The 25,551-nt window shown below is 37.0% G+C and overlaps 1 protein-coding gene and 2 long non-coding RNA genes across 3 annotated transcripts in view; 1 reads left to right on the forward strand and 2 right to left on the reverse strand.

Annotated features, from left to right (window-relative positions):
• Positions 1-11,672, reverse strand: part of LOC143272271 (uncharacterized) — a 61,336-nt gene extending 49,664 nt beyond the window's left edge. The window contains exons 1-2 of the long non-coding RNA XR_013049677.1: positions 11,578-11,672; positions 140-223 (exon numbers count right to left, since the gene is read on the reverse strand). This is a non-coding gene — a long non-coding RNA (uncharacterized LOC143272271). The remainder of the gene's footprint in view (positions 1-139; positions 224-11,577) is intronic.
• Thsd7a (thrombospondin type 1 domain containing 7A) overlaps positions 1-25,551 on the forward strand; it is a 398,255-nt gene that overhangs the window by 364,604 nt on the left and 8,100 nt on the right. Inside the window, exons 16-25 of the mRNA XM_076566198.1 lie at positions 2,227-2,380; positions 6,407-6,551; positions 7,978-8,093; positions 11,596-11,713; positions 11,956-12,101; positions 12,520-12,694; positions 15,405-15,578; positions 21,066-21,161; positions 23,954-24,036; positions 24,388-24,598. Coding sequence (XP_076422313.1) covers positions 2,227-2,380; positions 6,407-6,551; positions 7,978-8,093; positions 11,596-11,713; positions 11,956-12,101; positions 12,520-12,694; positions 15,405-15,578; positions 21,066-21,161; positions 23,954-24,036; positions 24,388-24,598 — 1,418 coding nt within the window. The remainder of the gene's footprint in view (positions 1-2,226; positions 2,381-6,406; positions 6,552-7,977; positions 8,094-11,595; positions 11,714-11,955; positions 12,102-12,519; positions 12,695-15,404; positions 15,579-21,065; positions 21,162-23,953; positions 24,037-24,387; positions 24,599-25,551) is intronic.
• LOC143272270 (uncharacterized) lies at positions 7,103-11,554 on the reverse strand. The gene is made up of 3 exons (XR_013049676.1): positions 10,749-11,554; positions 8,666-8,762; positions 7,103-8,075 (listed from the first exon to the last, which is right to left on the reverse strand). It is a non-coding gene; the product is annotated as an uncharacterized LOC143272270 (long non-coding RNA).

A 25,551-nucleotide genomic window follows, 5' to 3' on the forward strand; every position in this document is an offset into this window, starting at 1 on the left:
GGGCATGCTGTCAATGGCATCTTTGCTGTTACAGTTTTATGCACATAATGACAACACAAATAAAAAGAGGAGTTATACTTGCTGTTACTGCAGCTGCTGTGTTCCAGCCATGCAGACAATGCACCCTGCATTCCCCTACCTGTTAGGAGTCGGCCGCCTCTGAAGTGGTCCTGCAGTCTCCACTTACAATATACTTCATTCTTCTCAAAGAACTGCCATTTCTCTTTAGAAAAATAGAAAGGCCAAGGCTAAGAAGGAAACAAATTAAAAGTATATTTCCTTGGGATTAAGCTTGATCCATGTATTTATTCTGAATTTTAGGTTGAAAGAAATGTTAATGCCAAATAAAACAAATGCACATCTTGGTAGTTAGAATTTGTTCCTATTTTATGAAATGGAAATATGTTTAAAAATAATAATTCATTTTAAAATAGATCAAATCTGTTAAGAGACATTACCTCTGAGTAGTAGATTTGTGGTTATTTTTTTATTCTTATTTTTGAGTTATTTATACAATACAAAATTAAGAAAGATAAAAGCCTTTACCAATAAAGTTGTATGTATATAGCTACTTACTAGGGTATTGAACATCTGCTCCTAACTTGGATCAATAGGCAATTTTACAAGTTAATCCTGTGTGCTGCATCAGTATCTGCTAAGAATGCAATCTTAGTATCAATTCCACCTTTTGAATGTGGAAATGCTTGACTGTCCATGTCTTTGCCAGGTCACTGGTAAAAGAACATTTTTAGAATGTTACTGAAGATAGGACTTTTTCCTACGTAACTAAAACCTCCTTTAAATAAATTTGTAATTTAATTTTTCAACAATTAAATCACCAAATATCTGCTGATTCATTTTTTTGTGAATGACTTTTTGAAAAATCACAGCTATCAGTATTTATGTAGGTTTTTTTTCAGATTTCATGGCCAATCAAAATACAAGTATTGATAGTCTTCCAAGCTTTCAATGTGTCTCATTTAATAGGAATATTTTTCTTAAAATTGTTATAACTGTTAACAGTGATCCTTCAGAGGATATTTTTAAAGACACAATGTCCTTCCTGCTGGAAATTTCTGAGCAAAGATGTGATGTCAGGCATATAACTGTTTCATGACTCAGCCAACTGCTAAAACACAGCCCAGGACTCAGCCAACTGCTAAAACACGGCCCAGGAGGTTTAAGAGCCCATCTTCCTTTTCATCTTCCCATAGGTACCTCCCATCCCGAACCCATTAATTTGGTTGACCTTTTCTACATTGTAGATTAAGGATCAAGTTTTTCTTTCCCACTGTTGAAGTTCACAGAGAGATTATTAACTAAGCTAAAGGGTAGCCAAATTAATTAGCTTCTCAAGAGATCAGTAAAGAATAATTCTTGACTGTCCATAATGGAATAGTATGAACTAAGGTTTAAATTTGTTCCAATAAAAGGAAAACTAACAATTAAGAAAAAAATCAAGATAGAAGATCCAAATAACCATACTTAGAGAAGTTGTGCTGTTCTAATTATAATTTTCTTTTGGTTTCTGGCTTTCTTTTCAAGTTAGCAGATGGGAAACTAAAATTGCCTTTTAAATGGCTTTTAAAACTATTTCGTTTTATTTATTTGTACACACACACACACACACACACACACACACACACACACGTCACAGGGCCCATGTGGAGGATAATTTGCTGGGATCAGTTCTTTCTCTTCTGCCATGTGAGTTCTAGGGACTGAAATCAGGTCATCAGGTTTGGTTGCAAACGCCTTTACCCACTGAGTCATCTTGCTGGCAGCTAAAATTACTTTTTAAATGACAAAACAAACTGATAAATGCCTTATCTTTGAAATCACCTGATGAAGCATTTTGTGTGAATATTGCAGTGTATCTAAGCCTCTATCACCTATGAGTCAACTGCATCATCTCTGAGAATCTCTTTGGATCATTTTTCATTAGTTCCTGTCTCACATATGGATGTAAAAATTACTTCCCTTGCAAAGAAACATGATAGCATTTACCAATTCACTGAAGCTATCTTATTAAAATATTGAGTGTGCATGTGAACATTTTTTCTTAAAGAAATACTAGCTTTAGGTGGGGGCATGATTACTTTCAACTTTCTGCTTTGGGAGAATGTTGCTTATCAGATGATGTCTTAATGAGACCTACCCGTCCTGTGTGTTGGCTGTCATTCTAATTGCCCTGGTTCCTTGGTTGATGTGCATGCTTTCTTTTAGATGCATGCAGAATACAGCAGATGGCCCTTCTGAACATGTGGAGGATTACCTATGCGACCCAGAAGATATGCCCCTGGGCTCTAGAGAGTGTAAACTACCATGCCCTGAGGACTGTGTGATATCTGAGTGGGGGCCATGGACACAGTGTGCTTTGGTGAGATTATTAACCATTTGGGTAAAATGGAGCTTGCTTAATTTTTGAAGGTTTAAAAAAAAATAATTTCATTGAAAAAAACTCTCTTTGTGAGCCATGTTTAAAAAGCAAGGTGTGCTTTCTTGGCCACTTCCTTGTTTGGGTGAGCCATGTAAATTCAGCAACATTTCTCCAACAGCGTGACCTCTTGCAAGCCCTTTGCTCCTTTTCAACTACACTCCTAAACCAGCACAAGATGTCTTCAGCTGGCCTTGTAGAGCACACAGAATCTTAAAAACTGCTCTGGTCACCATGGTTCCCTTTAGTGAAAGTGAGGGAAAAAACGAAACTCTGGTGGAGTTACTCTAATGTCGTTAGTTTGGTATCCCTTGCTTCAGGTCTGTTTAAGTTAAACAGTAGGAGCACTTTCACACAGGGGGATGCTACAGCAGGAGTATTGACATTAGAAAGTAAAAGATCCTGAGTAAGAAACTGAGGAGAAAGGTTACTCATGGTAAGACCTCAGGTGTTCTTCTAAGATGATTATAGACATTTAAAACCGAAACCAAATGATCGCAGGGTCGCTTCAGTGAGCCTGCTATTAGTAATCCTGTTGATGAGTGTAAAAGCAGCCTGGGGAGTTCAACAGCCTCTGTTTTTTTTTTTTTTTTTTTTTTTTTTTTTTGTTTGTTTGTTTTTTTTTGTTTTTTTTTTTTCGAGACAGGGTTTCTCTGTGTAGCTTTGCGCCTTTCCTGGAACTCGCTTTGGAGACCAGGCTGGCCTCGAACTCACAGAGATCCGCCTGCCTCTGCCTCCCGAGTGCTGGGATTAAAGGCGTGCGCCACCACCGCCCGGCTAACAGCCTCTGTTTTATACGAGCACCTTTGTAATAGAATCTGTGACGATTTGAATTTCATCTGTGAGATCCACTATTTTCATAAGAAGAAAAGGATCACGTGCCAAAACTCCACCCTCCCTGAACATCTCTTCAAAACACTTCTTACTTAGTGCCTGTCTCGGCGGCGGCGGGGGAGGGGCGGGCAGAGGATGCTATTTCCCTTATAAACAAAGTTCCCTGCTATGGTGGTATTTTATTTGTACTGAAATGTGATTTTATTTGTATGTTAATAAATAAAGTTGCTTGGGGGTCAGAGCTAATAGCAAGCCATAGCAGAGCTGGGCGTTTGTGGCGTACGTTTATAATCCCAGCACTTGGTAGGCAGAACTAGGTAAGTCTGTGTGTTCAGGGATATAGCCAGCATTGGAGACACACACCTTTAAGACCTGGAGGGCTGTACTTAACAGGCAGAGACGAGGCAGTCACGTGTTTGGGTTTACAACCAATGAGAAGGCAGAACAGAAAGACTACATAAAGACAAACACACAGGAAGTAGCTCTCTTTCAGAGAGGTAGGACCACTGCCGGAGGAAGGGTAAGGTTTTAGCTCTGAGCTCTGACCTCTTGGCTTTCTTCTTTATATTGGTTCTGTGTTTCTTATTTAATAAGATGGTTGGTTACATCTACACACTGCGTATTAGTGAGGGTTCTCTAGAGGAGCAGAAGTTATAGAGCTTATATATTAGCAGGGGGAGATTTATCAGAGTGGCTTACAGGCTGTGGTCCAGCTAGTCCAACAATGTCTGTCATCAACTAAAGGTCCAAGAATTCAGTAACTGCTCAATCCAAGAGGCTGATTGTCTCAGCTGGTCTTCAGTATATGCCAGAATCCCAAAATAGTAGACTCTAGTGCCAGTGCATGAGTGGACTTGCAGGTGACAGTAAGGGCAATCAGGCAGAGAGCATCCTTCTTCCAGGTCCTTTATATAGATAGGCTGCCTACAGAAGGTGTGGCCCATAGTAAAGGTAGATCTTCCCTCCTCAAAAAATATGTGTTAAAGGTATATCTTCCCACTTCCAAGATCTGGATTAAAGGTGGATCTTGCCACTTCAAATGATTTAATTAAGAAACAATCCCTCACAGGGAATTGGGTTTTAGTTAATTCCACATGTAGTCAAATTGACACCAAGGACAGCCTGATAGTCACACATAGTCTGAGCTTCTTCATTTTCCTAGAAAGCCAAATGAGTTCAAACTCAGACAGAACTCTGGATTTCAATAGCAGTGGGGGCCCTACCATCCATTCAGAGGAAGGGAATCACCTGAAACAATATGCAGGAAATGTAGTGTCTTAGTTAGAGTTACTGTTGCTGTGATGAAACATCATCATGACCAAAAGCTGCTTGGGGAGAAAAGGATTTATTTTACTCCCTCTTCCACATATCAGTTTGTCATCAAAAGCAGTGAGGGCAAGAACTCATGACGGACAGGAACCTGGAGGCAGAAGCTAATGCAGAAGCCATGGCAGGGTTTCTTTCTGGCTTGTTCTCTCTGACTAGCTCATCCTGCTTTCTTATGGAACCCAGGAGTAAAAGCCCAGAGATAGGATGACACCATTGACGATGGGCTAGTCCCGACCACATTGATCATTAATTTAAAAAAAAACCTCTACCAGCTTGCCTACAGCCCAATCTTGTGGAAGCATTTTCTTAATTGGAGTTCCCTTCTCTCAGATGACACTAGCCTGTGTCAAGTTGATATAAAACTACCCAGCATAATTAGCTTAACCCTGCACAGCTTTTAAAAGCAATGTGAAAAAAATATTGGAAAGATACATCTAATGTCAAATTGCTTGAATTACAGTAAAGGACAGCTTCAGGCAAGTTTATAGTCTGTGTTTTCCAAGGAGATTTGCCTTTTTGTCTCTGTGTTAACACTGTTAACATGAGAACTGGAAACCAATGGACTGTTCAGAAGAACAGGCCCAGTCTATCACCTGAACAGATATGGAAAGGAAGGAAAAGGCTCCACCCTTCTTGAGAGGCTGCAAATGAACTTCTGTTTTAATTCTGCAGTTGAACTTTATTCTACAGTTTCTACTTCTGTTTACAATAATGGAATTCTCATCATCAGAGATTCCATTAGAAGAATCTTCAGGTTCTATAAAACAGAGACTGTTGAACTTGGGCAGCTCCTTAAATTCCTTAGCACGGATGCCAATAGCAGGACCCGGTGAACAGGAACTAAGCTCATCTGGGTTCTGTCTTAAATGTCCCTAAGTAACTGTCTTTAAAAAATATTGAGTTCCACCATGTATAACAAGGAAAAGTTTGTGAAACATATTTTGTTTTCTTGAGCATTTGCCAATAGAAATTTTAGAATGAGATTAAAATTCAACTAGTTGACTAGGTGTACCTTTTGGACTTTATAAGTTATCTTGTTTCATCACCCAAGACATCCATAAACAAACACAAAGCATTTACTGTGTGCAAAAAACTGTTAGGTTCAAAGAATATATAGATATAGAAGACAGAAATTGTTCAGTGTACTCACACTTTGAGTACAGTTTTATATAATTTGCATTCTCTAAATACAGAAAGTATTGCTTCTGTGATATGATTAAAATACAGGGAGAGCAAAAGACAAGGCAATAACTACTTTAGGCCTAAGAAATCCAAAATTGTTTGTCCCTTTCCCTTCTTAGAAGCCAAATGTTTTCAGAAAGACACACCAGTAAGAAAATAGGCAGCCATTCTATAGATGCTAAATTGTTTATATGAGCATTGCATTAGGAAAATAAAAGTCATTAATACCTAGATAATTATTTCAAGTCACCATTTAAACTGGTTAAGTCAATTAATACATACACACACACAAGTGGAAACATGCATATACACGTATATACTTTTATACTTACACATTAAATCATTACAGCTTATGGGATTAACATTCTTTGATAATGATTATGGCCATGTGAATGTGTTTATATAGGTGTGAAGTAATGACTTAAGCATCTTCTAGCTAGGATGGGACATCAGATTCTTAGTCAATGTCTGCATTCCACATATGGGAACTCTGAAAGATGATGAGGTTAACTGACTTGTTCAAATTAGCCAATGAACTGAGTGCTTTAATGCCAGCTCCAGTAACATGCTAGCTGTTGGACAGCTGAGTTTACCTTCCTGAAAAATGCTATTGTTCTTTGTAAGCCTTGCAATCCAGGTGGTTCCCGGCAAAGGTCGGCTGAGCCCATCAGACAGCCTGCTGATGAAGGAAGAATCTGCCCTGATGCCGTGGAGAGAGAGCCCTGTAATCTGAACAAAAACTGCTACCACTATGACTACAATGTCACAGGTGAGCACTTTATCATGTCTTCATAGAATCTGGGGTTTTGTCACGTATAAATCAGCTCTAGACATTCTCATCTGCCTAGGCCAGCTATGCTGTGTGCCATTTGGAGACATAGCTTACACTCTGAGCAATAATGACATGAAGTAGTTATCTGTTTTATTCTTTATTAAACATCAAAATATGAAAAATAAAAGTATCACAAAGACTAAATTTTTAAAGTAGGTGGTAAATATTCCATATAATCCAATTTAAAACCTCCCACTTTAGAAAGGTACAAATATATTTTCTTTTTTGGCAGATGTTTGATTGTTATAACATCTACATCAATAATTCCTGGGGTGCAGGGACATTTATGAACATTAGCATGATGTAAAATTCTGTAATCTTATTTATTTATTTATTTATTTATTTATTTATTTATTTATTTTTGGTTTTTTCGAGACAGGGTTTCTCTGTATAGCTTTGCGCCTTTCCTGGAACTCACTTGGTAGCCCAGGCTGGCCTCGAACTCACAGAGATCCACTTGGCTCTGCCTCCTGAGTGCTAGGATTAAAGGCGTGCGCCACCACCGCCCAGCCAAATTCTGTAATCTTAAAGATGAGTATTCAAATGAGTAGACTTGTGATAAATTGCATTTGTTTCATTAATTTCATTTAATACTGTCAAAGCATACACATCAAAAATATTTCATTGGTTCCTTTGTTTTGGTACAATATCAAAGCCAACTTGAATTTTTCCCAAGTAATTTCCCCATTGAAGTAAGCTCAAGAAATTGAAAACAGAAATGTAATAGTCACATTGGCTTCTGATTCTTGATTTTCTCTACAGTTTGTTTTGATGACACAAAGGAAATTAAAGTCCTCTAGGGTATGTTGTCCTAGTCTAGACAAAGATGAAAGAATGATTTTTGTGAAAGATACAAAATAAGGGAAATTTAATAAATATGCTGAAGTTATTTATGAAATAATTGAGTTTGCATTTTTTTAAAAAAAATCCTACTATGGAAACAAATGAAGTACATGGTGTTAACTACACCTACGGAGTACCATCCATTAAAATTATGCCTACTTTGCTAAAAGAGACATAATGCTAATTTTTTAAATTCTACCCTTCTTAAGAAAAAAGTTTAGAAATGGTGTTGATCTATAGAGCAAAGCCATTTTTACAATATCACTAAATAGCTAGCTGTCAAGATTGTCAAGTAGACATCTGCCTTAAAGAATAATCCCCACCACTCTGTGCAACCGCAGCAATTCCATTTGACTCCTAATACGTTCAAGGCTGGGACCCATATGCTCTGCATGTGGGATGATTGATTGTGGGGCTTAGGAAGCAGTTGTGAATTAGGTATGGGATTCAGGTCATCAGAGCTTCATCTGAAATCTGTTTGTGCATCGCCTTCTGTTCTGATGGGTCTTGCTCTGTTCAGACTGGAGTACGTGTCAGCTGAGCGAAAAGGCAGTTTGTGGAAATGGCATAAAAACAAGGATGTTGGACTGTGTTCGAAGTGATGGCAAGTCTGTTGACCTGAAATATTGTGAAGAGGTGAGTGAGTGCTGTGTTAAATGTTGGTAGGAAATTCTTCCCTAATAATTTAAATTCGCATGAAGCCAAGTGACGTGTGCTCCACACAGCGCATGGCCAACAGCTGTTTTCACAGGCTGTCTAGTGCCCTCCTGAAAAGAGACAGTATCCACACTACTGATTTCCACAGATAATTTCCTGTATTTTGTTCTGCCATGAGCCCAAAGGTATGCTAATTAGCCCATTCTGGAAGAAATGCTTGGGAAACAATAAGCAATCAAGGTGAATAAAGGCAATAAATCTTAATCAGACCACTCATCATCTTTTGCAATTTGATGTGAATTAGGTGCAGAGCTTGGACACCTGCCAAGATCCATCATTCATTCTTTCTGTTGCTAAACATTGATCACATGCAGTTTCATAGCAGATTTTGATATTAAGATCTGATACCCAGCTGCGAGAATCTAAATACTTAGGTCTCATGTCTGGATAAGAAAGCTGAATGTTCAAGCAAAGAAACAAAGTCTGTCACCATTATCTTTAAGGCGCAGAAAAACTGTAGTTTATAGTTAATCATTGAATGAAAGCAATACCGCCATTCTTAGCTGTGACCTTCTGAGCAGTGGAGAAACATTGCATTGACCTTTTCATAGAGCTGCACCTCTTAGGGATTTTGTCTGATTTCCAAACCTAAAAGGATATGGCATTTCTGTCAATTGGCTCCCTGTGCTTCTGAGATCCACAGGGGTCATTTTCCGACCAAATAAGCAAGGGCTTCAATAGATCTGAAACAAAACTGTCTTAACTCTTAAGGAAAAGCCATAAATGGAACTACTTGCATGCATTTAATGCCACTGTCAGGTGCACATAACTTTAACTTCCTCGAATCTCCGTCTATAGGTTTTCAGCTGCTCTAAAAACAGCAAGTTGTTTAGTTAATAAATGCTGGCCACTAAAATCTTGTGACATGAACCGACCTATTCATATATTATGTAAAAGTAAGTTAAACTCAAGTTTTTAAACTAATACTATTTAAACAATATAACCAACATTGAATAGCACTTTTGTGAGTGAAGATTATTACAACAATCACAAACTTCCCAGAGAGTGGCCTGTGATTCAGCACAAGCGGATGGTGAGCGTAGTCTCTTTTGTAAATGCCTGGTGAAGTTCCCTCTTTACAAGAACATGAAATGAGACCTCTGTGAAAGAGGAGCCCAAAGCATTCAAGACTATTTTAAACTACCTCATATTATGTGAATTCGACAGAGACAACTGCATGTTCAAATCCAAACATCCTGGCAAATGCTGTCTTCAGGGAAAACTAAGCTACTCTCTGTGGGAATTAAACAGCACACATAGCATTTTATACATCCCTGTGACTCCAGCTGGCTCCACAAACAACTGGGCTGTCTGTGTAAACAATGGTCGGACCACCTACCTACCAACCCCTGTGCAAACCATGCATTCAGTTCAGCAGCAGTAGGTAGCTCTTGCTGTTTCCTTAATAGCAGCAAAGAAATGTGTCATTACTGCCCAACAAAGAGGAAAATTAGGGTTAAATTCACTTGCATTTGTGTAGTGTATTTTCCCCTTTGGTGTTTTTGAGTTTCTTTCTTTCTTTTTTTTTTTTTTTTTTTTTTTTTTTGACTCATTTGATACCTAGTCATTTTCTTTTTTTTTTTTTTCTATTTTTAAAACCTAAATGGATTAGTAAAATGTACTTAGAAACATATTTACATGAATAAATGGATTAATTTGGGCAGACAATATGCATAGATAGATAGGTAGATAGATAGATAGATAGATAGATAGATAGATAGATAGATAGATAGATAGATAGATAGATAGGGATGGATGGATGGATGGATGGATGGATGGATGGATGGACAAACAGAAAGAGTGAAAAGATGAAATAAATGTCAGAAGAAACAGAGTTTAAAAGTCTAATTAGTGGATAGCCAAAACATTCTAATGGAGTAAGTCAGTACAAATTCTGTGTTAAATGCTCCCCCTGAAGCTATAGCAGATCATAAATGTTTCACATTACATTCACTATATCACCCCAAGATGTATCTCTCCACCCTCCTGTGTTTCTTAAAAATCTTTATGAGACTTTAATTTAGTGGCCTGGAATAGCTTTAAATCCCAGATACCCGTCTATCTTTGCCCTCCATCTCCTTCCTCAGCATTTCCTATTCTCTTCTCCTAGTCTCTTGTCTAATTTCATAGTCTATATTCACTCTCACAACCACATACTTACATATGTACAATATTAAAATTTAAACTTCCTGTTCATGTAAAACAGAAAAGGGTTGACAATTCTGAGAATTACCAATAAAAAATTTATCTTTCTGCTATAATATTAATTATATTTTAATTTTAAATTGTACCTTGGACTTCACTTCAAAGATTGGGATATATGGCATAAGAATTCAAAACTTTTTCTTATACTTTTAAACTATAATATGGGAGTCACAATGACAGGACCAAAATGTAAATAAAATGATACATTATGAGACACCAAGCATACACACATACATAAAACAACAACAAAACAAAAAACCTGAGTTATACTACAGAAATTCTTTGTAAGAAATTTATATAAAACATTTACAGTCAACACATTTCTGAGGACCCACATTTCTTTTGAGAAAGATGGCTTACTTCACTTACATTTCTATCCAGGCCTGGTGGCACAACATCTGTAATTCAAGCTTAGGCAAGAGGATCAAAAGTTCAAGGCCAGCATTGGCTACAAAGAGCATTTTAGGACATTCTAGTCTACATAGAAAAACTCTATCAACAACAAAAAAAAAAAAAAATTCAACTCATTTATTTTCAGTGTGAGAGACTAAATTCAGAGCCTCCAGATAGTAACCATGCACTCTATCACTGAGCTACACCCCAGCTCCCTAGCTTTTTTTTTTTTTTTCAGTACATTCTATCTTCAGTTTAAGTGGCAGTTGGTCTTTAAAACCATTTGGCTATTCAGTTTAATATGTCTACATAAAAACAAATAATATGAGGAAGATAAAATTATAGGTCTATACATTGATGATATTTTGAATTTTGAAATATTACAAGGCAGTTCCATCTATACTTCTCAATTCTTCATATAGGGACATTCAGCTAGTTTGTAGATCAATGTATTTTTTCATTATTTATGGAAAATGTTAACACAGAACATAGCTGAATATATGGCCCTGAATTCACTTTCTGCCCTTGGCTCCTGCTTTGTTGGGTTGAAGCATTTTATGTTCTTAGTAGTTTGGATAGTTGTGTCTTTCCAGTAGCTTTCTGCTACATCATACAGCTAGCGTTGCACCTTTCTTCTCATCCCCTCCGCCTCCCTCCAGCCTCCTCTTCTTCCCTCTAGTCTCCACATCTCCACTGCTCTCTACACTCTTTTCTACTCTTTTCTCTTCCACTTCTCTTCTCCCTCCTCATTTCTTTTTCCACTGACAATTCTCGTGGCCCTGTCTCCCTGCCGGTACAAACATACCTGTCTCTCCTCTTTCAGCTTGGCCTAGAGAAGAACTGGCAAATGAACACATCCTGCATGGTGGAATGCCCTTTGAACTGTCAGCTTTCAGACTGGTCTCCTTGGTCAGAATGTTCTCAAACATGTGGACTCACAGGTTGGTTTGTATTACAATTAACATTAGGCTAGATAGAGGTCAAAGCACACCAAACCAAACAACTCTCTTGCTCTAAATGATATCAGGTTAGCTTTGGAAAGTTGTCTTCCTTGTGAAAATGTGAGACTCTCCTGCTCCGGGGTCTCCTCAAGGGAGACTTCTATGATACTTTCAACAATATATCCATCTATTTGTACAACTATGACATCACACTGAAGTTGTATCATTTTATATCTCTAAAGGAAAAATGATTCGAAGACGAACAGTGACCCAGCCCTTTCAAGGTGATGGGAGACCTTGCCCTTCCCTGATGGAGCAGTCCAAGCCTTGCCCGGTGAAGCCATGCTATCGCTGGCAGTATGGCCAGTGGTCTTCATGCCAAGTTCAGGTATCAGACCTCAGGAAGCTCTGTGGATGCGGGCATTCTTCATCTGCTGAGACTTGGTTCTAGAAATATTTTTGAGTTAGAGATGTTTGGCTTCCTCATAACATTTTAGTGACTTTGCCACTTCCTGATCCTTTCATCAGTTTTGATAGCAAGCACCCCCTGTTTTATACTTTTCAAATCATTTGGAGACTGATTCCTTTTAATGAAAATTTATTTGCCTGTCTTTGTCTAGGAAGCAAATAAATTGTTGGTTGTATGCTTTATAGCTTATGCCCTATAAGGCTCCTTCCCTGGGGTTTCCAACGCTTCTCTAGCTACACATAAATCAAAATCAGTGGTGCAGAGATGACTGTGAGCCATGAGCTTTCTAATGAATTATTTTTCTTTTTCTAATTAGCTGTTTCTCCCTCCATTCCAGGAGGCCCAGTGTGGAGAAGGAACCAGGACACGAAATATTTCTTGTGTAGTGAGTGATGGCTCAGCTGATGATTTCAGCAAAGTTGTCGACGAAGAATTCTGCACTGACATTGAGCTCATTGTAGATGGTAATAAACAGATAGTTCTGGAGGAAACCTGCACCCAGCCTTGCCCAGGTAACAACAGGACACAATTCATATTTTTAGATATGTTCCTAGAAACAGAGTTGTAGCACGAATCTTAAAAGTTCTTATTAATAAAAACAAATCTGAAGCCAGATATTGGGGTGAATACTGGAAGATCAGAGAAGCAGAACAAGCCATACTACCTCACCTTGCCAGTTCCTCAGTTGATCCTGTTTCCTCAGACTGGAAGCTTCTGAGTTCTCATCCAAATGGATCTCAGCTAAACTGCTGCTCAAAAGCCTAAAAGCTTAACCAGCTCTAGTTCCTGGTTTTCACGCCTTATATATCTTTCTGCTTTCTGCCATCACTTCCTGGGATTAAAGGCTTGAGTCACCATGCCTGGCTGTTTCCATTGTGGCAGAACTGGATGGATCTCTGCCTCCCAAGTGATAGGATTAAAGGCGTGTGTGCCACCATTTTCTGGCCTCTATGTCTATCTAGTGGCTATTCTGTCCTCTGACCCCAGATAAGTTTATTAGGATGTACAATATTTTAGGGAACACAATATCACCACACAGACTCAAGAAGAGGTTATGTATTTAGTCCAAGTGAAGGGTGTCAACAATCTTATTCAGTACTAACCTGTACTAACAGCATAATACCATACCTGTGGGTCAGAGAACCACTGCATTACTGCAGGGCATAAGATCTCTAATACTCTAAGCCACATCCCCAGCCCTCTACTATATGTCTTGAAAGGTAGACGAATTTGACACAGTAAGCTTTAAAGAGTAGACTATGAATTAGGCAAAATATTTTTCCTCTTTGAAAGGTATGGTGTAAATTTATTACCTCAATAGCTCTGGTTAAAATATAAAAGTATGTTTAGTACTAGGAATGCTTCATTCTCATATTGTTTTTAAATCTTGACATGAATATTTCAAGATGATGATTATGTAATGAAGACACTATAGCAAAATATAATTATTGGATTTCTCTGCAAATGCATGATGATATCAAATAAAGATACATATAGAGATTAAGCCTACTCACACAAAAGGGAGAGAGATTAAATTTTCATTCAGTTTGTAGTCACTTATACATTATACTTTTAGCAGTATTATTTTCTAATTTTTACCCATACCAGGTTTTCCTGGTAAACACTGGGTATCCCAAAATGTGACATCTCAGAGATACAAGCATTTCTACAAATTTCTTAAATTATTTTCATTGGTGCTTTTTTTCCTGGCATTTTCAAAATGAACTAGATTTTTTAAAATAATATTTTCTTGATTCCTTGATAATTTCATCATCCAATGTAATTTAATCATATTTACCCCTCTGCTCTCCAACTGCTCCCAGATCTACCACCACCACCCCTGGATCAACTGACTTCTCTCTCTCTCTCTCTCTCTCTCTCTCTCTCTCTCTCTCTCTCTCTCTCTCTCTCTCTGTATATATATATATATATATCCATTTATATATCCATTTATGTATCCATCTATCTATCATCTTTCTATCTATCATCTATCTATCAATCTATCATCTATCTATCTATCATCTATTTATTTATCATCTATCTATCATCTATCTATCTATCATCTATTTATCAACTATCTATCTACCTATCTATCATCAATCTGTCTATTATCTATCTATCATCTATCTATAGTTTATCTATTACCTATCTATCTATCATCTATCTATCTATCACCCATCATCTAGCTAGCTATCATCTATCTGTCTCTCCCTCTCTCTCTCCCTTTTCCTCTCACTTTCTCACTCTCACTCTCCCCTCTCCTCTCTCTCCCTATCCCTCCTCTGTTTGTATCTCTAACTCCCTCCTTCTCTCCCTCTGCCCTTCCCTGTTCTCAAAATGGTGAAAGATGCTGGATACATGGATCGATCATGCAATTCTATTCTTATACATATCCTCAACAAAATCACACATGTAACATATATGATCAGCATAAGCTTATACTCCAGTAGTCACAAGAGTTTCAAATTAGAACTATTTAAACATGTAACGGCTCTTACAAACATGAGTGAGTGAAAAATGGTAAATGCAAAAAGGTATGATGGTATATAAAATGATTCCAGGAATAACATGATGGGGGATTTCTGAGGTTCTGGGAATGGTCTGTTCTTAATTAAAGGTTGATTGCATAGATACATAATCAGACTTGCTGTAGATTTGTGGTATCTGACATTTTACAGGTACTATGTGTTTTCCTCAAAGGGGATGTGGTTGATTGGAAATGTAGACGTGAAGAAGTAACCAGTATTATTTCTACTGTGTCAACTTCTCACTAGCCTGCCTCAGCCTGACTACTCTAGGAAGAAAAAAAAACAAACATATAATCACTGGCTCTCTCATCTTGAACTTTAAGCTCACTTAAATTTATGAATACCTGGAGACAAGTTCTATGTGTTGTTAGGTTTTACTAGCTCCCTTTACAATAACAACAAATGTCATGTTAGATTTTAGCCAAATATTAGCTAACTCTTGGGAAATGATCACGATGGGCAAACTCCTTCAGGCCATAGCTTATGATTTATAACATTAAGACACACAGAGACCACACAGTCACTCCAAATAACATATTTACTATATATAAATGATAGTTATTGCTTATCCAAATATCATAAATATCATGTATAACTAGCATACTTACAAACATGGCCTAGCACAGTTGGAATCAAAGTGAGTACCTGCATCACTGTTCCCTATGGGTATAAATTACCAACCTGTTTCTTACAGGTGACTGCTATTTGAATGACTGGTCTTCATGGAGTCTGTGTCAGCTGACCTGCGTGAATGGTGAGGATCTTGGCTTTGGTGGAATACAGGTCCGATCCAGAGCAGTGATTATACAGGAACTGGAGAATCAACATCTGTGCCCAGAGCAGATGTTAGAAACAAAGTCATGTGATGGTGAGTGCTTCAATTCCTGATTCTATTCATTTGGTTGAGTTCAATTTTCTGTTGAATGACTGAATTTGTTAGATTTCTATTTACACTTCAGAATTAAATTCAAAGTAAAATTCTGAGGGCCCAAGGGTGTGCTTAAGTAGGTAAAGTGCTGGCCATGCGAGTACAAAGACCTGAGTTTGAATCCTCAAAGACTGAAGGCAGAGACGGAAGAATTTCCAGTAGCTTGAGAGCCAGCTAGCCCAATGTACTCAACAACAACAAAAGACAGATTCTGTCCCAAACAATGTGGATGACCAACAACCAGGCTGTCCTGTAGCCTTCAGATATATGCCTCTAGACTCTATATGCAGAGAGAGAGAGAGAGAGAGAGAGAGAGAGAGAGAGAGAGAGAGAGAGAGAGAGAGAAACAGAGACAGAGAGAAACAGAGACAGAGAGAAGAGAGACAGAGAGACAGAGATGAGGAGAGAGGGAGGAGGAGGGAGGGAGAGAGAACGCTTCTGGTTTTACAATATAGAATGTTGTAAAAATATTTCCTAGCTTTAACAATTGTAGAAGCCTAAGATAATTAGGATCATTGATTGTATATTTGTAATTTATAACACCTATGATCAAACACAAGTCTAATATTTTCCATTTGTCTACCAAGTGGAAACAAATAACAAAATTAAGCACTTCAAAACCACAGTAAAATTAGACTCTTTAGCAGAGTCTAAGAAGCTGATTAATCAATTAATTGGTAAGAATTAGCAATTTTAACTTCACAATAACTGGACTAGAGCATCATGTGAATACATGGTCATGTGTCTATGCATGTATACGCATATACAGAAGCAGTCCTTCAATATTTGTAGCACACTCCATAACCAGAATCCCAGTGCATTATAATGTCACAGTTTGGACCATGGTGGCACCTTGATAACAACAAAACACTTGGTATCTAGTAAAGAATATAAGGTACAACTTCTTAGCTTTGTTCTGTAATGGTTAAGAAATGTGAGATAAAACAAATAGCAAGTTAGACAGAAAAAGAAATCACCTTGGGTCAGAAAACTAGAGGATGAAACCTAAGATGCTGAGACCACATAGAATGAAAACTAATGAAGTAGATTAGTTAACCTAAGAATTAGGTAAAATTACCTACCTAGTCATATATGTCAATATAACCTTACCAAATTTACCAACTACGTAAAATATCCCTGATTCCTAGGACAGCAAAGAAGTACAGAAGCTTGTGGTTTGCAACTCATTAAATAAATCCCAGGTCACAGGAAAAAACTGCTGTTCTTAAATGACAGTGAAGCAAAATTAGAAGTCAATAGTACAACTGCAGAAGAAATCCTCTCCTACACACACGAGCAAAACCTGGAAGCCACAAAGTTGCTACCTGTAAGCTATTAGGAGAGAAAGAAGTGTTTGGAAGAGACTTAAAGACCTTGCATGGTCACATATGTGGGAAAGAGCAAAAATAAGCTGCATATTTAAATCAAGAAATTTTATTTTTTAAGAGGAAGTAGATATGTGAGGATAAAAACTCAAGGGGAAAAAAAAGAGACCATGAATGTGACGAGTGGGAGAATGGGGAAATGGGAGGTTTTCAATAGAAAAGACGCATAGTAAAAATGCAGTAATTATATTTTAATTAAATTTTAAAAATCAGGAAAAAGGAAGTAGTATGCAGCCTACATAGATAAATACAAATTGAATTAAGCAGAGAAAATAGACAGTCAACAGAAATAACAGTGTATCTTCTATGATGTGGGAGCCCGTTTTCAGGTTCCTCGTGGCTTTACCCAGCAGGTCCACATAGAGAGGATGATTAGGACCACGGGCCTGAGTGCAGGTGTCTGAGATGGTCTGCACTTGGCTGTGTTGGGGCGAGGTCTTTTGCTCCACCTTTTGGCATCTCTATAAATACCCTCGGGCAAAGACAGTCAGGGCCTGTTGGAATAGGTTCTAGGCCCTCTTGAGGCTATCCTTTATTTTCTGTTTATCTCCACAATCTAAATCCTTCTATCTAATATTTCCTTGCTGCTCTGACTCTGGGGAAAGAAAACTCTGGTGAACTGTGGGGTTGGTGGGTAAACACCCCACACTATGACAAAGGAACAAAACGGCCACTTCATAACAAAGAGGTAAAGAAAAAAAAGCAAATTTACATTACTACAAATAGAAAACTGTTTAGAAAAAATTCTATAAAGAAGTTTTACTAATAAACATAAAAATGTAAATGAAGATAACTTAGGGTGTTATTAATATATCAACATTAACAGAAAAGCTATGCCATGGATTCTTTAACTACTACAAATTCAAATGTATTTAATTTATATTCACATTTAATACAGCATAAAATGTGACTGGGTGCCCATGTACAATAAAAATCTGTAAGCCAAACTTGGGAGAAAATGTGCATATTAATTCACTCAAATATATAAGTATTTGGAAGTAAGAAGAAAGTTTAGAAACATGATTTTTTTAAACTAACATTAAAATAATTAGTCTTTATTTTCCAGGAAAATTCAATAATAAAATCTTTACTAGAAAAAAAAAACTATACTGAAGCTGTACCTAAATCTAACAAAAGTGGAGTAAGATACATATAGAAAAACCATAAAATCCCAACGGAAGTGACTAAAAGACTAGCAGTGAACCATCTCATAAATGACTATCTGCAGAGACACCCATGAATTTGACATGCGTTTACCTACAAATTCCATATGATTTCAATGGGTTTTTAAGGCAATTGAGAAGTGGATCCTGGGGTTCATTTGCAGGTATTAAGAACAAAAAGAGCCAAGAAATTTTTTGAAAACAAAAATTATGAGAAGAGGCCGGGAGATTTCAATGGCCTTTTCTTATGACTCACACTATGTAAACACTGGTAGAATTACTTGCCAATAATGAAGCAATCACTCTAGTAGGAAAGGATGGAGAATTGTAGAGCAAACCCAGCCTTACACCCAGATGTGTAGTTGAACATGGAACAGAGGTGCACACTTGCTGGAATATCAAGACAGCTGGGCTTCCTTGTGCATACATTGATGCTCACTACTTAAAATTAATAACTCCTTCATTTTAGTGAGTAAAGACATGGGTGCCAATAAGAAATAAAACAGAAAGAAGCCATTTTGATTAGAGGACATCCAAAACATTCTTTAAACAGTTTGATAACTTTAGTTATCAAGAATTTATTTTACTATGATAAGACAGACTTTCATACACCCAAGACTGGTTAAAAATAAATGTGTTATTCTAAGTCTTCCTGTGTGCAGAGAGAAACAGAGCAATAGAACCACTACTACAGTTGGGTGTTCAAATGTTTGCCTTGTAGTGCACAAAGATGGACAGTGTTTAGCAGAGTCAGCTGTCTACAGTTATACCAGAGATTTCTCTTCCAGATAGTTATAGGTAAAAAAGTACCAATATACTTGCCTCTGGGATGACCAACAAGGCATTTTTAATGACAATAATTTAAGATAACATGACCAAAGAAAACACTGAATAAATTATAATACCTGACACAATGCAATTCTATGTGTCAGTTAAAATTAATTGACTAGATCTACATTAAAAATCACATTCAGATAGTTTATCTGTAACAATGACAAATAAAGTCCTGAATTATATATAAAACACAATGGACTGTGAAACCGTAATACTGAATAAAATGTTAATTTGAAAGAAGTATTAATCTTATTCATTAATATTAAATAAGATATACATATGTATATAGTGAAAACTAAAAACAATGTAGAAAGCAGTATATTTGCCTCAGAATGATATTAACTGGGTAGGATCAAAAAATAATGTTATACAATAACAAGTTCTTAACTCATTTTATTGATGATTAAGCAAATGAAAACTAAAGCAAGTATGGCTAAATGGTAATCTTTGTTAGAATTCAATTATTATCAATGATAAATAATTTAGTATATTTTACAGTTAGTTACTTTCTGTATTTATCTATATGTTCCATGTTCCAGTGTATAAAAAAAAAAGTTTAAAACTTTGGTATATTCTTTCTTGTTAGGATGGAATGTTCTGTAGATATCTATTAGGTCCAATTGGGTCATGACATCGGTTAAGTCCTTTATTTCTCTGTTAAGTTTCGATTTGGGAGATCTGTCCAGTGGTGAAAGTGGGGTGTTGAGATCTCCCACTATTAATGTGTGGGGTTTTATATGTGGTTTAAGCTTTAGTAATGTTTCTTTTACATATGTGGGTGCCCTTATGTTTGGGGCATATATGTTCAGAATTGAAACTTCATCTTGGTCGATCTTTCCTGTGACGAGGATGTAATGTCCTTCTTGATCTCTTTTGATTGATTTTAGTTTGAAGTCTATTTTGTTGGATATCAGGATGGCTACCCCTGCTTGTTTCTTAAGACCATTTGATTGAAAAGTCTTTTCCCAGCCTTTTATTCTTAGGTAGTGTCTATCTTTGAATTTGAGATGTGTTTCTTGTATGCAGCAGAAGGATGGGTCCTGCTTTCGTATCCATTCTGTAAGTCTATGTCTTTTTATAGGTGAATTAAGTCCGTTGATATTAAGGGATATTAATGACCAGTGATTCTTCATCTCTGTTATTTTTGGTGGTAGTGTGTGTGTACTTCTCTTCTTTGGGGTTTACTGTTGTGGCTTTATCTATTGCCTGTGTTTTCAAGTGTGTATCTGACTTCCCTCGGTTGGAATTTTCCTTCTAGTGCTTTCTGTAGGGCTGGGTTTGTGGATAGGTATTGTTTAGTAAACTGTAACATGAATTTTAAACAGTCTTTTAATAAAATCCTGGTGCCAGATATTAGGGTAAATGCTGAAAGATCAGGGAGACAAAGGAAAAAGCCACATCTTACCTCTAGGACTCCTCAGCCTGAAAAAGCCTCTAGCTGAAAGGGACGCTTCTGCCGTTAAAAGCCTTTAGTTCCTGTCTCCTCGCACCTTACATACCTTTTTCTGCCCAGGCATCACTTCCTGGGATTAAAGGCATGTGTGCTTCCCAGTACTGGGATTAAAGGTGTGTGCCACCACTGCCTGGCTCTGTTTTCTCTCCTAGACTGAGTCAATCTCATGTAGTCCAGGGTGGCTTTGAACTCACAGAGATTCTGATGGATCTCTGCCTCACGAGTACTAGGATTAAAGGTGTGTGCCACCACTGCCTGACATCTATGTTTAATCTAGTGGCTTGTTCTGTTCTCAGATATTCAGGAAAATTTTATTAGGGTACATAATATATTACCACAGTAAACCATAAATTAAATTACACGTCCAGGGTCTGTCACAATAGCAGGACAGAGTAGTGGGGACATTAGTAGGGACCTATGTTAACAACTGCAGTTTTATCAATTTTTTTTGCAACTTCTAGACAGATCATTGACATTGTCATCCTCAGCAATAGACTTCATGTCCCCTTTCACTTGTTCATACATTCATTGGTAATACTCTCACATGATGATCCTGAGTAATGAAACATCAGTGCTTGCTCTATGCCTGCAGACGGACAGTGCTATGAGTATAAGTGGATGGCGAGTGCTTGGAAGGGCTCCTCTCGGACAGTCTGGTGCCAAAGGTCAGATGGCATAAATGTAACAGGTAAACCACCAATATCTTGTTTTTCTGAATTTATTCCTGTAACACATATGTAGTTGAATTCTGGAGGACATTCAGTTGTTAACACATTGTTGGAATCAAGAAATTTGTGTTGTACACATGTGTAGTGACCAGTGACAAATTATTTTATTTTAAAATATGTCAAGTTCTCTCTTACCTATTATCTTTGGACATTAGAATATATTTATTTGAAATACTGCTCAACACTAATAAATGAATATAAGTGATTTCTTGATTTTCCCTAGAAATTTTGTACATTAACAAATTACTATATACAAAGAAAATCATAACTAAGCCTTTCACTATTTCTGCTTGTATGCTTTGAAGATGATACAGATCAAGGTAGTATGCATATATAAACACAATATACCTGAATTATCAAAACTATTATTAAGACATTTTGTTGATTAATAAAGATTTATCAGCAAATTCAAACCCAGGGCTTCAGAGAGGGACATTTGCTATGTCCCTTTCACAAACAACTATTATACTTCCAAAGAAGAAAATCAAAAGAAGATTTTTCAAAAATATCTCCAGTAGAATCCTTTAATTTACAAGTTCTTTGTACGAGCTCAGTGAAGTCAAGGGCTCATTCCAAACACCTATTAAAGGGAAAAATTCAGGCTGAATGTGTATTGAATAGCCTGCAAATTTCAGAGGGAAAAAATCAAGGTCAGGACAGACCCTCAACTTCAGACACATAAACACTAATTTAAAATGTTTTTCCTTAATTATCATTTTAAAATAATTTAGTTGTTAGGAATCTCCATATCAGAGGCAGGATGGCTGTTGACTGTCAGCTGTCCAGGGTACCTGTGACTTGGGCCTCTTGTTTCAACTCTTCTGCAAGCAAAACAATGTGGTATGCTTCTGGTGCCCCTGAGTAAATCATTTGTGATTTAACTTTCATATATACAGTGAGATCATAGGACCCAGGCAGGATCAATGTGCTTCTTGGAAAACATCAATTTTTATATTGAATTTCAAGTGACCGAGGTTTATTGAAACCTAATTACTTATTTCTTCCCTATGAAAGCCAGAACAGAATGTCAAATTATATTCTTATGAAGACAGGATTTTTCATGAATAAAAGCTATACCAAGAAGTCTTTGATAATAGCATCTCCCAGTGGACATATAATATATAATAGAAAACACTCCTACCAGGAAGCTTTTTGCAGCTCACCAGTATTATTTGGTGAAGGAAAGCAATCAACCCAAACTCCATTCTAAGATGAATGGGTGATAAAAAGCACAACTAGGGAAGTATAGCCATTCCAAACCAGGTGCTTCAAGTGTCATTCACTTAGCTCAGATGGGGGAAGGAATGTGTCATTCTTGAAGTGATTCTGAAGGAAATTAATAGTTTCCTAAAAGGTCCTACTTGATAGAAGGTTTTTTGCTAATATAGAGGCAAATAGTATTTTTCTGCTTTTGCTCTAACACTATTGTTTTCCTACTGCAACTGAGACTATTCCCCAAATCAACGTCAAGTTGAAATTTAAAGTCATCAGTATAAATCACATTTTAAATTTATTTTTAATTCAATCAAGTGTATATACAATTCTTTTTCTCTGTTGCCCAGAAATCAGTGTGAAATGACTTACGATAAACTCTAGATGCATTCTCCTTCCACCGTTTAGATGGTTTTCTCTATGAAAACAAATGTAAAGTACATTATCTATGTGGATCAATTGCTTTAACTGATAGATCACCTCTGTAAGAAAGCCATGGGACTGCTTTCTTTTCTCTTCACATGTTTAGTAATAGATAGTATGCTCACTAAACTGCAATTACCTTGCAATGACTAACTGCTTTTGTGATGTGATAGTTTTTGTTTTATCTTATTATATTTATGTTGTCGTATTTTTAAATATGAAAGAATGAATGAATAAAAACCTTTTTAAAAAAGCATTTATAAGATTAAAAGAAAAACAAAGAATTGATGATGGGAACCTGGATTGAATCCCAAAGACTATGAGCTCAATAAGGAAAATCATTTGTTTGGCTAAAGTTTTGTTAAGCTGAGTATGTATAGTTTGAAACTGTGAGTCACACCTATATCACCAATATTGTTTCTTTAGGGCAACTGCTTCTCTCTTTAAAGTGCAACATCAGGTAATGCACAGTCTGTATTGTACGAGAGAAATAAATTAGAAGAATTAATTTCAATGGCAAATTGGAAAATAGCTCAAGCAAAAGACTTGCTAGTTACATTGGTCTTCTTCCCGGCAACCATAAATATCTGGAATTAACAACAAGAATAGTGATTTTTCTTAAAAATAAATATGCATTATAATAAACATTTTTGTGTAATGGTCAAATAAATTGAAAAGTTACTTTGAGGGATGTGAAAGCTACCATATTGAGTAGCCAATATTTTATTTACTATAAAATAAAATGAAATCTGTTTTGTTTTTGTTTTTCAATTGCTGGGCTTGGCTTGAGAAAATAGGTTATATGACCTATTTTTTTTTCTGGCCCTTATTGGAAAGAGGTTATATGAAACTAGTGTTTCAAAAATAGCAGCTATGAAATCAGGCCCTTTGCAGTCTGTCTTGGATACTTAAAAAGCACAAGCCCTAATGCTGTCATCTGGGTACAAAGGTCCCAAGTTACTAATGAAAGTGATGGAGCTTAGCCAGCCATTTTGAAAGTGCAGAACTTCTTGGAACTTCCAAAGTGGTTCAAACTTCCAAGACAAGTCTATAACAATGTATATGTTTATCACACCAAGAGGAACCATTTGTTAAAATATGATTTTCTGTTCTGCAGGTGGCTGCTTGGTGGTGAGCCAGCCTGATGCCGACAGGTCGTGTAACCCACCCTGTAGCCAACCCCACTCATACTGTAGTGAGGTATGTGTACATTCATTAAGATGGACAAGCTACCCCCATTGTTTATCACCCTGCTGTCTCTGGTGCAGTCCCTCCCTAGTCCTAAAAAAGCCATGACTGGAGGCAGGAACGATCCACTTCTAAGCATTTCTTTTAAACTATGTGGACGACTCTCAATGCACTTCCCATATTTACCTCTAGAATGACTTTGCACAGTAGCATGGGGAGGCGGAATTAATGTAGCTAAGGTGAAAATTGCATGTTGTAAATTCTCTTTAAAATGTTTCTTAGTGCTCCTTTTCTGAATAAGCTTAGTTATGGTTTCCAAGATTGCATCTCATGTGGAATATAAACCTCCCTGTTCTCCTGCAGATGAAGGCATGTCGCTGTGAAGAAGGGTACACTGAAGTCATGTCCTCCAACAGCACCCTTGAGCAATGTACACTTATCCCAGTGGTGGTGATTCCCACTGTGGAGGACAAAAGAGGAGACGTGAAAACCAGTCGGGCAGTTCACCCAACCCAACCCTCCACTAACCCAGCAGGACGGGGCAGGACCTGGTTTCTACAGCCGTTTGGGCCAGGTGAAGCAACCAGACACTGGACACAAAATTCTTTACTTAGACATTCCACCAATAACAATGCCACAAGATTTTTTTTAATAACAAAGCATTTTCAAATTAATGATTGTTTCTTAACCCATTTACTCATTTTAACATTGCAGCTATCTTTGTCATTTTGCTTTCCTTGTTGAAAGAAATACCCATGCCCCAAATACATAGAAATAAAATTACTTTCTTCAGAAAAAAAAATAATATTGATATCACTTATCTAAAACCTAGACTTAAAGTTGTAAGTATAATAAATAAACATTGAATAAAGCTATGTAATAATGAAAGTAATTAGGAAAAATATGTTTTCACTTACAACAAGAACAAATAAGACTATAAAGACATTTGGAGTTTTCAGCTTAATATACAGAGTCAGTGGTGTAAACATTCACAAAGAGCATGGCAATTACAGTTCCATGCCAAGGGCACTCGGATGGTAGAACAATAAGTAACATCCCCAGAGTTGATGTTCCCAGATGCCTCAGAATCCATACTAGTGCAAATATACCGAGGTGGTAATGGAGCCTTCCTTTCTTGATGGAATGATCCAAACTTGGATGCTGACCAGACCATTGTCATGTTACAATATATACTCTTGGTACATCAGGAAAGGACTTGAATCCAACACAGGAATAAGCCTGCAGGCTTGAAGAAGGCTACTCTCTACTTTGCACGCTTTCTCCCTCTAACTGCAATAGATAGTATACACCTGTCTCCAGGTACATAAAGTGCCCTACTAGTGCTCCATAGGCAACATGGATTCTGCCTCTTTCTTTCTCACCATGGAGAAGATCCGTGCCAAGCTAGACATAATTAACTATATAATTCCAACAGAAACATGAGAAATGAAAGAAGAAATTTGCATATCTAGCATTCCTCTGTTTATGATCCATTAAGTAAAAGTATTTCCCTTATGAAAGAACCAA

The sequence above is a fragment of the Peromyscus maniculatus genome, chromosome 3 (assembly GCF_049852395.1).
Source record: "Peromyscus maniculatus bairdii isolate BWxNUB_F1_BW_parent chromosome 3, HU_Pman_BW_mat_3.1, whole genome shotgun sequence".
NCBI lineage: Eukaryota > Metazoa > Chordata > Mammalia > Rodentia > Cricetidae > Peromyscus > Peromyscus maniculatus.